General features: G+C 36.4%; 2 protein-coding genes across 8 annotated transcripts; both read right to left on the reverse strand.

Annotated features, from left to right (window-relative positions):
* Positions 1-887: 887 nt before the first annotated feature.
* CPL4 (C-terminal domain phosphatase-like 4) lies at positions 888-5,643 on the reverse strand. Of its 5 annotated transcripts, none has more exons than XM_086245259.1 (9): positions 4,743-5,643; positions 3,919-4,070; positions 3,713-3,786; positions 3,424-3,536; positions 2,907-3,087; positions 2,229-2,518; positions 1,865-2,050; positions 1,738-1,776; positions 888-1,543 (listed from the first exon to the last, which is right to left on the reverse strand). In XM_086245259.1, exons 2-9 carry the CDS (start codon positions 4,068-4,070, stop codon positions 1,232-1,234), a joined length of 1,347 nt encoding a protein of 448 aa, XP_086101385.1. In that variant the 5' UTR covers positions 4,743-5,643; the 3' UTR covers positions 888-1,231. The 5 variants fall into 5 exon arrangements, with proteins under 5 accessions (XP_086101385.1, XP_086101388.1, XP_086101386.1 ...); XM_086245262.1 differs by having other exon boundaries at positions 3,424-3,539; positions 3,713-3,805; XM_086245260.1 differs by having other exon boundaries at positions 3,424-3,539; positions 3,713-3,811.
* A 1,751-nt stretch (positions 5,644-7,394) lies between these two features.
* Positions 7,395-11,594, reverse strand: LOC147285788 (Reticulon family protein). 3 transcript variants are annotated; one of them, XM_086244312.1, is made up of 10 exons: positions 11,015-11,594; positions 9,962-10,846; positions 9,802-9,864; positions 9,601-9,703; positions 9,395-9,469; positions 9,143-9,287; positions 8,973-9,042; positions 8,715-8,780; positions 7,898-8,020; positions 7,395-7,783 (listed from the first exon to the last, which is right to left on the reverse strand). In XM_086244312.1, the coding sequence occupies exons 1-10, from the start codon at positions 11,103-11,105 to the stop codon at positions 7,635-7,637; spliced, it is 1,770 nt and encodes a 589-aa protein (XP_086100438.1). In that variant the 5' UTR covers positions 11,106-11,594; the 3' UTR covers positions 7,395-7,634. The 3 variants fall into 3 exon arrangements, with proteins under 3 accessions (XP_086100438.1, XP_086100437.1, XP_086100436.1); XM_086244311.1 differs by having other exon boundaries at positions 9,802-9,858; positions 9,962-11,594; XM_086244310.1 differs by having other exon boundaries at positions 9,962-11,594.
* Between the last annotated feature and the right edge of the window lie 1,825 nt (positions 11,595-13,419).

Raw genomic sequence — 13,419 nt, forward strand, 5'->3', positions numbered from 1 at the left:
AAACTATATTATATATATATATATATATGTATTCCAAAGTCCAAACGAAGACATTCTTGCCCTGTGACTACATGCATGTGGCCGACCCCAAAATATATAACTATGTCCAAAAAGGCAAAAACCTAAACCCACCAGTCTTGGCAATTGCTTTTAATCACTCTCCTCCTTCACCTCGTGGAATGTTAGATCTCTCATCTACATGAGACAAAGACAGGTAACGAATATTTCAATGTGCCAAGCTAGCTAGCTCAAACTCTAGCACATCTTAATTAACACTCTAATTAATAAGTCCCCTCTTTCATTATAATCATGCATCTTGGTTTTTTCTTTTTTGCCAGTTTATAATTTATTAATTTTGGTTGGTATGTCGTTTTCTTGCCCATATTATCATTATTGTATTAATAATCCTAGTTTAAGGCTTTAAGCTAGTTAGTCAAATGACTCAAAAGGTGTATGGGAGGTTTGGCCCCATGTCCCAATAGGCAATAGCATGCTAGTGATAGTGGAGGTTTGCATATTTCACGAATTTGATACACACAGGGCTAGGCTTTATAATTGGTGCAGCCCATTCAATAGCCCACTAGACCCTATGTAAATATTTCTCGCCATACTTGCTCCTTTGCTTTCTTTTATTTTGTAACCAGCACTAGCGATGTGCATGGTGCATGGCTGTTAACAATTTTAAATCAATGTTCTGAAAATACTAACGGCAGAACCAAAAAACCAAAAAAAAGAGGGTAAATAAAAGGAAAAATTTAAAGTTAAACCTGTTGAGAAACATAACTCCCAAAAGAAAATTACAAAAGTTATAATGATAAGAGTTAAGAGCTTGTCACCATAAGCTGAGAAGCCAAGTAACTTAATCTAAGAAAAAAACAAAATGCATATGCTAACGTATTCTTGTAATAAGAAAACTGTAGCTGTGTTCCGCATACAAAATTTTTGTCATATATAGCGAGGGAAGATCCACCACCAAAATTTTCCCCAACTAGTCAGCAGTCATATTTTTCTATTTAGCATAATGAAAAGTTAAAAATTTAGTTCAGCTCAAAAACGAAATTCAACAATCTAAAATAGCTTTTGGGACAATGGTGCCGCCTATTAAATGGTGGCTCCATTTACTTTTGGGAGCTGATTAAGTGAGATCAGGTCTAAAATCTATACTGAACGAGAGGAGCCAAATCTCTCAAACTATGCACAACAAGGGCAGGGTTAGCAATGAAACTATAGATCATTGGGTTTTCACTTGGATAACAGGGAACTTCTCCTCAGGTTGCTTTTGCCACATATAATTTGCAGCTTCAATCCACTGAGGATGGACCAAAAACTTCTCTTCTTTCACTGCCCAACGAGATTTCTCAGTTCCAGGATCTGTTGCAACCACATGTGTCACCGATGAATCCACTTCTGTTGAACAATTGGCTCCCAACATCTCTGCCATCTTCCAGAGATGATGATTATCAGCCTGGAATTTTGAAGGAAAAACACGGCTGAAAACTATTTTACACCCCTTCAACACTTCCTTCCGAATAGTTTTCAACATCTACAAGAATAACATTCAGAAGATTCCATTTCACACCCATATTAATATCATTGCACATCTCCTGTATTCAAGTTATATTGGGTTGAAAGCAGTAGAAACAAAATTCTCCAAAATTTTATATTAAAATAACAAGAAAATTACACCAAAAAAAAGGGGTGAAGTTCTAGTCTTGGAAAAAAACAAAAAAAATTCACCTGCCTCACATCTCTGTCCATGAAATTGTCCCCCAGTTCCTAACAGATGGTTCACCAACAATAGATTAGCACACAAAAACATGAAAGATTTCTTTTTATCAATATAGAGACAGGAAGAGGTACTTACATGAAAGAACATACTGTGGATTCGCTTAAGAACTTCAAGAACAGTTGCAAGAGCTCCTTCAGGCTCACTTTCATCACTCTTCAACTCAGAAAGAGACTTACAATTGAAGCCAAATTGGTGACAACTTGATCTAAAGAAATGATATCTTTCCATTAATAATAGATTGTCCTTATGCTTTGTCCATGCCTACAATAATGGATAGCAACATTGATAAAACCATTCAAAAGATAAAAATCTGATTTAAAGACCATTAAATTGATAGCCAGTGTATCCAAACATAAGATTCAATAAATAAAAATTCTTTAGAAAACACATATTGAATGCACTTCTAATCTTTCCGTATCATCAAGGATCAAGTACTTACATTTTCTGTGTCATCAAGGATCAAAACAGCAGAATCTTGCCCAAGCACAACATCTAAACCCTTTTGATGTTTTTGGGTACCATCATCACGTGATATCACTCTAGAATTGAAGTACTCTTTTCTAGGATCAAGGAGCTTAGCCATTTCATGTGCATAGGACCGGTCACCCATTGTGTATATGTACATCTCAAACATTTCACTGGCTTCCTTTAAAAATGTCCTAACAAAGGGCCTCAACTTGGTCATCATACGCATAGTGTCCACTATGAAGAGGCTGCCTTTCGGAACATCTACAAGTTTCATATTGCAATCAAAATTAAAGATTCAAGTAATTGGTGAAAAATATAAGAGCGTGCACATGCATGTGCGCACAACCAAAACTTTGTCAACCTTGTTTATGTCAGAGGCACACTACGACACAAATGAAACTAAGAAAAATAAAAAACTTAGTAATTCACAATATCAATGAGAACCTGTATCTAGTTTGCAAAGTCCAACAGGGACAAGAGACAACATCTATCTTTGTAAGGTAGGAATTATTCTTCTAAATTACTTACTCATAATCCTGTAGAACTAGAGAGAAGAAGCAACACCTCAGCAAGAAAGGTGTATGCATCGACATTGAAACACTAATTATGTTACAAAAGCAGTACCACGTGAAGGGAAAACATTACATACCTTGCAGAGAATCTGTTTGGCTCTTTAAATATTCTTCCTCTTGTGTCAAATGATTCAGTTGAGTGGAATTTAGAAGCGTGTGATCTAGATCAAGTACCAAGTACAGTTTTCTATGGCGTAACAAGTTCTTAATGTCTTGGTTGCGTAAACGGTCAATTTCATCATTATTTAGCCTTAATCCCTGCAGAAACAAATGTTTCCCACATCATAATTTTATATCAATGCAAAAGAAGCTTGGAAAAGATTAGGAATTCATTGTACAGTATAACTGGAAATGGAAACATAGAATGGTCAAGTTTCTTTGCTATCAGTATATTTATCACTTACATCAGGGGATCAGTAATTCAAGAATTGCTCCTATGAAAAAAAAAAAAAAAAAAGTAATTCCAGAGCTGACCGAGCGTGATAATGTCTCTACAAAGAAATTATTGAAAAACATATACATATATGCTTCCAAAATTAAGCAAAAAGACACCGAAAAATCCACTAAACACCAACTAGTCATCCAAAGGAGTACCTTGTGTATGTAGCCAAATGTAACACCAGAATCCTTATCCAACTTCTGACCACAAACCATACACATATTTCCAAATGTACCAGGATGTGCACACACATCAGTCTTTGTGGATACTTCTGAAAATAAAACATGATAAATATCATATTCTACATTCAAAAGCAATAACAGGGTGTGCATATGCATCCTTTTTTATGGAGCTTCAGCACATAATAACATAATAGTTTTTTTAAAAATTGGAAACAGTAAAATCTCTGAGGACACGATTACCAAACTGAATCAGAAATGTTACCTGAGTTTCCTTTTGAAGTTGACCCATTTGTTTCCTCCACACTTTCCAGATTCTCGACCTTGCGCCTTTTTGTCCTGCAAGGTAATTCATAAGCTGTATCTAAAAAGCTTTCAGCATTAAACAAAACTTCAACTTAAACTGTGGTATCTAATAGAAAACTCATTCTACATCATTAAAACATTAAATAAAGAAGATTTAAACAACACCTCTCACTTTCGACGTCACTGTCGTCACTGTCATCATCAGCTTCTTCATCTGGTGATGAATCCGAAGAACCAGACGCCAGTGCTCTCTCAAGAAACCCAGTAAAGTCATCGCTGCTAGATGAGTGTACCGGAGAATCGGTCACCAAACTCATCTAAATAATTCACGCAAAAAACACCCCAACAGATGTTAACCTCAAAGTGAATATAGATGAGGGAAAACGAACTGCATGCAGTACAAGAAGCATATAAAGTGCAATGGAAAATTATACACAACAAATGTAAAATAAAAATTAAAAAAAAATGAGTGACCACAGTTCGAGCATTGTTTTACTGTCTTCCATTGTTCAACAAATTGTTAGGCCTAGTTAATATCAATTCAAAATGTCCATTTACAGGGCAAACCAGAGCACATTTGATTATTTCCTCAAAGAAGTGTGTAAAATTTGAATGCATAGGGAAAACCCACACACATATTCATTCTCAGATCCAACATGTCCCAAAATGAAACTTATATACATGAGTGTACTTGATTGCAAAATTGGATTACACCCACTACATTCAATTATTAAAAGGACTCTAGATTATAACTACAACGCAGATGGCAATATAAAAAACCTTCCCAACAAGAAATTATAACTCAAATACAAGAACTACTCCAAAAGCTTCGAAATGAGAAAATATAGTAGCTTCCTGGCAAGAAAACACAGTGTCTTCCTAACATGAAATCATATAGCATCAATCGAAACTCTCTATTCTAATCGGATCAAGGCCAAAACAGAAAACGCAACAAAAAAATTAAAAAGATAATGAAAGAAATAAAGTACCGTGATGAAGAATTGAGAGCAGTTTCAGAGTTAACCCAAGAAGAGAAGCCTTCGAGACTTCGAGTGTTTGCGATGTGGGTTAGGGTTGCAGAGTGATAGAGGGAAACCTCGCAAAATTTTTGAAGAATGAACAGAAAAGGAGATGAGTGAGCGAAGTCGCGAAGATGGAACTATGGAAGAGCGGGTTATTAACTTATTAGATAACGACAAGAGAGGATGTCGTTTTAAGAGGAGGATAAGGGTAGTAGGGTGGGTTCGGTACGGTTACCGTACCGAAACACCCATACCGAATTCCGACCGATATGGGTCGGTAACCGATTACTTCGGCATCGGTCGGAGAGCGGCTGTCCGACTACAACGCCAAATTAAAAAAAATCACAGAGAAGGGGGAGAGATAAGACAGAGAGAGGGAGAGAGGGAGGGGGTGCGACAGAGGCCATGCCGTGTATACAGGGGGTGGTGGTGGTGATGCTGAATACTAATTGATCAAACACACCCCAAAATGATCAATCCAAGCTGTGTATACAGAGGCCATGCCGATTGGTTTTTCGTATTGAAGCGCCGACGATCGGCGCAAGGAGCTTGGGCTGCTGAAATTGGTCACAGCAATGGGGTGGGTGCCAAGGCTGATGAGCACACGTGGGAGCGTGCCAAGTGATCTGGGTTCGTAAAGACTGCGCGACCTCGACTTGTCAATGGTGGTGCGAGGCTGACTTCGAGCTTTAAGCTAGCTGTTTGCAGAAATCAAATTTAAAAGGTGGCTGGGCAGCAACTTGTTTTGATATTTGATTGAGAAAACCCAACTAGCATTTGGTTGCACGGACTAATGGTTGGAGATGATGAATTGATTGTGGTGGACTTGGTGGTTGGGGCTGTGGTTGCACACAGAAAGAAAAAGAAGGGAAAAGAAGAGAAGAGAAGAGAAAAGAAGAAAAGAAAAGAAGAGACACGGTGGGAGGAGAGAAGAAGAAAAAGAAAAGAAAGAAAAAAGAAAGGGGGGCACGTGGGTTAGGGGGAAAGAAAAAGAAAAAATAATAAAAATAAAGTTTTATTTTGTATATGAATAAATAATGTATTTTGGGGTTTAGGGTTTGGATTTTGGGGTTTCAAATTTCAATTGGGGTTTGGAGTTTTATATTTTTATTACATATGTTTTTTATAATTTATAGTATATAGTCAATAACTTAATAGTTTACATGTTTTTTAATTTATATCATCTTCTAAACCTTAGAGTATATGGTATAGGTCATATACCTAATAGGGCCGTTAGGCTAAATGGCTAATATCATATACTAATAATAATATATTATACCATATTATACATTTATGATTGAGGTAATTACATAAATTATAAATAGTCCATAACTCCATAGTCCATAACTTAATAGTTTACATGTTTTTTAATTTATATCATCTTTTAAACCTTAGGGTATATGGTATAGGTCATATACCTAATAGGGCCGTTAGGCTAAATGACTAATACCATATACTAATAATAATATAATATACATTTATGATTGAGATAATTACATAAATCATAAATAGTCCATAACTCTATAGTTCATATTGATATTAATATATTATATCATATTATACCATATTTTACAATATGATATCATATTATACAATATACTAAATTACTAATATTATATCATATTGATATAAATTATAGAAAATTAGAAATGTATTATATAAAATTATAAATTATATAGCAAGGTAATACTAAGTATTTTATATTTAGGGTATACCAGTATAATATAGAAATGTATAAAAATGAATTATTTTAATTATACTTTTTCAATATACGGTCGGTATCGGTATACCGTCGGTACCGGGTTTTGTAAACCAATACCGTTACTGAATTTATCGGTATTTTGGGTATCGGTATTTTTCGATATCGGTATCGGTATTTTTCGGTATTTCGATATTTTTACCCAGCCCTAGATGGAACTATGGAAGAGCGGGTTATTAACTTATTAGATAACGACAAGAGAGGATGTCGTTTTAAGAGGAGGATAAGGGTACTATTGGTATTTACAAATTTTGATTCAAAGAGGAGAGACCATGTAGACTCTATCTACACCCTTTTTTTGCTCACGCTCACCGCACCCACCAAATATCATAATAAAACTATATTTCCTTTTTTAAAAAGTAAATTTATATTTAAACAATTGAGATTATCTTTCTTTTTATCCTTTTCCTTGCTTTTGATCCAGATTTTTGCCTCTTGAGAGGGTCTCCAGCTTAAAACAATAAAAAAAGATTAAAAGGAAGGCGCAATAACGTGACAAATTTACACAAATATATATCAAACTCGAATGAATTCTCATTCTCCAAAATAAAGAAAAATGTTAAACTGATTAAATATAGTGCAGTGCAGTGCAGCTTAATCAATTTAGATGATCCAAACACAAAATTGGGTTAAAGTTGAAGTTCAGTTGGTTCAACTAAGGTTAAGATTGGTTTGGAGTAGAGGTAAGTTAGGTAACCACTAATGAATTTAGGAGTAGAGGCTCCAACTCCATGAGTTGCACCTATATATAATCTTCCCCATCAAAGTATGTACATATAAGGAGGTTTAGCAACTTAGCAACATATGTTAATTAATGACAACAACAATGGATAGTTGAATTTGCATAAAGCATTTCCCTTTATATTTGTAAAAGATAGCTACAAAGTACATATATGTGAAGTAATTATTGGTGACAAACTCACAATGTCGTCCTAGACTTGTTAGTAAAGGTTCAATAAATGTCCCTAATTAAAGATATTTAGCGATTTACAGTGAAGGAGGTAAAAAAGAACACTATATGAAAAAAGAAAAAAATGGGAAAAGAGATGACATCAACACTGGCACATGATACATATGATAATGATAAAATTAAGGGAAAATTAAAATCCTTTCTTTTGTTTAGAAAGATCCGGTTGAGTGGGCACATGCCACGTGTCTTGAGGTGGTGGAATATCGTCTTGCATTTCCACCCACTCATCTGTGACCATTTTCTGCTGGTAGTATCGGAAGGCCACCACCAATATAAACGCTGCAACATATGTAGTTCAATTTCATAGTTATAACAAAGAGAGAGGCCAATGATTTTGGATATATGAAATTGTTTGAAATGATCAATCGGGTCGGGTTGTCTGTGTTTGTTTACCTGCCCAAATGCGAGCCACGACTGAAGAAAGGTTCCAAACCAGTAGAAAAATGGCAACGGTCACGGCTTTCTTGTGAGTGCATGAGTCCCAAGCATCCCGGAACCGTCGAACCCAAAATTTGGCTTCACATAAATGAAATTGAATTAGCTAATGGGCCACAACATAAACCCATTGGTCATTTAGATATTTAGATGTAACTGGGTCCACAGCATATATAAACCCATCACACACCTTAAGTGGCCCACTAACCAAACACACCTATGCTCCTTTTATTAATTATTTTCTTTTTATTTTACTCTAGGTCATAGGTGCAAGAGGGAGGTGAAAATGACAAAAGCAAAAAGGGCTTCACCCCATGATAGTGGATCCTATGTGGTATTATTTCGTGTGGGCCTAACTACTATTATTTGGTCCAATTGTAGGAGAGCAAAAGGTGGCCTAACTGTATTGGACTAATGGGTCCAGTTTGCAAAGACTGGCCCTCCATAAATTCGTTTCAATGTTTATTCATAATGTATAGTATAGTTGTAATATTAATTAGGGACGCTACCATAATATATAAAGGGTGGTTATATTAATTATAAACTTGGGACCCCATCAAATCCGCACTATCATCAAAGTTGCAATAGAGCCGTTATATGATGAGCTAGTTAGTAGCAGAGCAGTAGTTGGTAAGTTTTGGTAATGGGCTCATGTCCATCAGACCATCACTGCTTTGTAAGAGCTCTGCTCAGCTCATAGTCAAACAAAAGTGCTACAGCTACCATGCATGCATATAAAAGAAGACACAGAAATTAACTGTAGGAATGAATTTACCGTAAACAGTTATCTGGGTGGAATACAAAGAGCACACTTTTGGTACGGTGAAAACTCCGAAAAAGCCTGCCATTTTTAGCACAACCAAGCGTCAGTCATAAAGTTCAGACTCAGAATTTCACACTTGTCTCTCCCTCTCTCTCTCTCTCTCTTGGCTGCTGGGAAAGAATTATTATATGGCTTTTTTTTTTTCTTTTTTTTTTTTCTGGGAAATATATATACACACACACTAAATTGAAATAATGAAATGGAACTTACCCACTTTGGCCATGGTCCAAATGGTTATGGAGCTGCCACACCTGGCCAAAACAAAGAGCAGGACTGCCAACTGCCAATGTTACAACACAACATCCTTTTTAATATCTTCTTCCTCACTGCTGACAAATTAAAAATATAAGATAAGAATAAAAGAAGGAAACCCAATTTACCTTGATTGTGGTAGCAGGATCACCAGAGAACAAAGCTTTGAGCTTTAGCAGGAACTCATTCAAGTAAGGGAGGACCAGTTTTAGCAACCACATTGCTTCTTCTTCACCCACCACATAGTTTACATTATCTATTTCAATAGCTCCCCTGACATTAGATTTCCAGAAAAACAAAAGAAAATCAGAAGGAGATCAATTTGGTAACATATATACTAATATTAAACATGTTCATACATAATAGCTGCAAAGCATTACCTGCAGATAATGGACTTAAAGAGGAAGATGGCAGCGAGATAAACAAGACCCAGATAGGATATGACAGTAATAAAGCTGTAGGAGCAAGGATCAAACAGATTCAGATTTTAGATGATGGACCTTTAATTTCTGAAACAGAAGGCCACTCTGTAGGAAATGCAGAATTCAAGCTGTGTGAATATTTTACTAAGGATTTGAAACCTGACCTGATATTAATATCCTTTGTGTAGGAGGATGATAGTATTATAAATGTTCCAATTCCAAACACAAAAACCGATCTTGATATGTCTTTCCACATTATTAAATCCACTGAGAAAATAACAAGAACAAAAAAATTAATGAATGCCAGAATTGAAATAATTTTACAGCAGAAGTTACAATTCGGTAAATTAGGAATGAAAATTCACCTAAACTTTGCAATCTGCTATGCGTTTCTGCGAAGCTGCTATGACACTCGTTTGAAGCTGCAACTAATTCAAACAAACAGTCAAGAAAAACCTCAACAAACCCATTCACTAAAAAGAATGCAGCATCAGAACTTAAAAGAAAAAAAAAAAAAGAACTTACATGAAGTATATTTAGGGACATTTGAATGAACTGTTGCACGTTTTATTACAGGAGATTGTTTTTTCACATTTAAGGAGATGGGTTCTGGCCTTTGATGAACCTGGTGAAGCTTCTTCACTTCTCTGCGCTCAAAGTGAAGCTTCTTCACTTCATTGACTACCTTCTTTTCATTCACAACCTTTGTTAATTTCTCTTCTACTGGTGCATTGATTTCCTTGATATCAAGGCTTTTCTTTTCAATTTCATCAACCTCAATTTCCTCATCCACCTCTTCCTCCAATTCATCTCCATCATCTTCTTCATCACCACCTTGATCACCACCATCATCCACCAATGGTTTTGGAGCAGATTTGAGCACATCCACATTGCTCACACTGCCTGAAATGACCATTTCTTGGCACACACCGAACTCCTTGCAATTCTCATCAGATCCAGTGTTTTCAATGTCAACTGGGCTTTTCTCAATTACCTCAACAGACTTATCAATTCTCTTATCAAATTCATCATCCAAGACCTTATTCGACTCCGATTTCGCCTTCCTCAACTGAATTGCATTACCAGAAACACCACTTGACTCTGATTTCACCTTCCTTAACTGAGCTGAATTCCTCTCAATTCCCTCATTTGCTTCACCACCATCCTTGCCCAAATCACTAGAACTTTTCAGCAATTCGAGCTTTGGCTTCCTATTCCCAACTGCGCTTCTCTCAGTTTTATCAGAAACAACACCAATCTCCTTGCTTCCCTCAGATCTAAGCCTCCTCACCTGAATTGGGCTCTTCTTGATCCCATCAACAGAGACACTCAGTTCCTTGCCCTGTTCATTAGAATTCTTCAAAGACTCGGTTTTTCCTTTGGCTATCTGAATTGGGTTCTTCTCAAAACCTTCAATGGTGTCGGATTTCCAAGTTTTTCTCTTGCCAGTACTCACTGCTCCACCACCAGTACCACCAGCTTGATTTCTCCTCGACCTTGTACGAGGAGTTCCAGCAGCCCCATTATTACTACTAGTCTCTTCAGAATTCTCCTCACCATTGAAGACCTTAATCCCACCTTTAACTTCATCAATCTTCATCCTGCTCTCCCACACTGACCCTGCAACCACACCACTCTTTAACCCCTCTCTCCTTCTACCCACGTCCATTGCTTTTTATCTTTGAAATTCTTTCTCTTGCAATGAGTACAATGGGGCATAGGTGGGTACCAATGGATAGAAAAAGCTTTAGGCAGAAGAAATGGCGGTTAGTGGGGTGTGAAACATTAGGATCCCTTTGCCTTCGGAAAGCAATTGAAAGCAGAGAGTGCTGAATTGCTGATAATTAGTTGTAACTTGTAAGGGACTGGTTCACTGAGTCACTGGGTTGGTTCTTTTATTTATTTTTTGTTGGGTGTGTGTCTGTTCTGTGTGAGACTGTGAGTGTGAGTGTGACTTATAAAGTAAAGTGGAAAAGCGAGAGATAAATATGGTGGGGTTGAATGATTAGGGGTGTGTTAAGGATGGATCTCTTTTGCTCTTTTTTGGGTGGTATTGATTCCCTTAAGCCTTCAACTTTTGCATACATATATGATATATAGATTGGAGGATCACCATGAACAATGTGACCGAGGCAACACCAAAAGGCAAAAGTCATTGATCTCACATGCAAATGGAGACACACTTCCTAATTTTAGAGGGGGAGAGAGACTGAGACTGTGTGTGTGTGTGAGAGAGAGAGAGAGAGAGAGAGAGAGAGAGAGAGAGAGAGAGAGAGAGAGGTGGAGTTTGGAAGCATATGGTGAATTGTGGTGGTGGCAATAGTGTTTCAGGTACTGGGGGTTTGGTGGCCAAGCTCCTCCACACATGACACATCCAATGCCGTAATAAAAGTGGCAAAAACTTCTTGCTTTTGTATTGAAGATGTTACCGTGAGCCTATTGATTTGTGCCTCATAAATTATGGCATGGTTTGTTTCTTTTCCCTTTTTCTTTTTTCTCTTTGGATAAAAAGGCCAAAAGGTGATGATGCTAAGTTGAGGAAGCTTCACACATGTTGATCCTTTGACATTACTTGATATGAGCAACCGTTAACCTCTTAGCATTAAATCTCGGTCTAATAACTAGGAAGGGTTGTTTATCAATGGATAAACAATTACTTCACATTTTAATGCAAGTCAATACTATGCTGCATAAATCTTTGCATTATTTGCCTAATAGCTAGTGTGACCCCCACCCAATAACAAAAGGCAAATGAACTGCTTAATTATTGATTTGGGGTTGCATTATGATCTTATTGCATTATAACCATACAAACTTGGATCCCCCTTTCCCTTCAATGTTGTGTTGGACAATGCTGAAATCTTGATTATGAGTACTTAAATTGCTGCATTAAACTAAGGAGTGAGGACAAACACTCAAACAGTATGTGCAAATTAATTTTTCAAATATTGTGAAAAGACAAGTCCATGGGACAATATGGGAATGCTTTTGAGTTTTTGCATATGAGATTTTGACTCACTGAAGTGATGGGGATATGGAATCCAACACCAACATGAATCGTATACAAAGATTAATAATGTTGATACGTGCACAATAATTGTCGCACAAATTATGAATACATGGTCAATGTAATGTTGCTTTTGTATAAAAATAGGAGACTATATGTATGTACGAAAATTCTTCAATCATATTTCTTAGTTATTAGATTAAAATTTAATATAGATAATTAATCAGAATCTCATTGAAATACATTTAAAAGAGTCACTAAATTATACAAATGAGTCTTTATTTATGATTTGATTCATATGAGTCTTTATTTATGATTTTTTTTTTGGCCAAGGAGTCTTTATTTATGATTTAATTCATATGAGTATATATAAATTTGGGTGGCCCACTAGATTTTGGAATCGGCATGTGAGCCCAAAGTATACGTGTAGTGCTGCAGGCAGACGGCGACAAGTTGGAGTTTCAACTTTCAACTTTCAACCCAACTGCCACCGATGGGTCCAAAAATGGGACAAAAAAGAAGAAAAAGAAAACTCCCACCGACACAAACAACTGCAGTTTTTACTAATTACTACTACCAATTTGATTTTAATTACCCATCTTATTTTTTTTTTTGGGCAGCCTAATTTATGAAAATAAAATTACATATTTGAGAGGAGGAGGCTCGACCGGGACGTCAGACTCTGGGATTTGAATTTGATCACAAAAAAATAAAATAAAGGATATATAAAATGAATGTTAATTTCCATTTCATATGGTATTGGGATTGAAAGAGAAGGGAATCAAGTCATATGTAAATTATGAGAATAGTGAGCAACTTTGTAACGTTGCGGGCACGTGATTTGCTCGATATACAAGACATACTGTTCCCGACATTGTAATTAGTCTACCACCCAAACCCAACGTGCCTACCCTGATCCCATAACATTTTTATACTATTCTTTTCGACCAAACCAAACTTTTTTATCACTTCTAAT

The sequence above is a fragment of the Dryas octopetala genome, chromosome 5 (assembly GCF_963921425.1).
Source record: "Dryas octopetala chromosome 5, drDryOcto1.1, whole genome shotgun sequence".
Taxonomy (NCBI): domain Eukaryota; kingdom Viridiplantae; phylum Streptophyta; class Magnoliopsida; order Rosales; family Rosaceae; genus Dryas; species Dryas octopetala.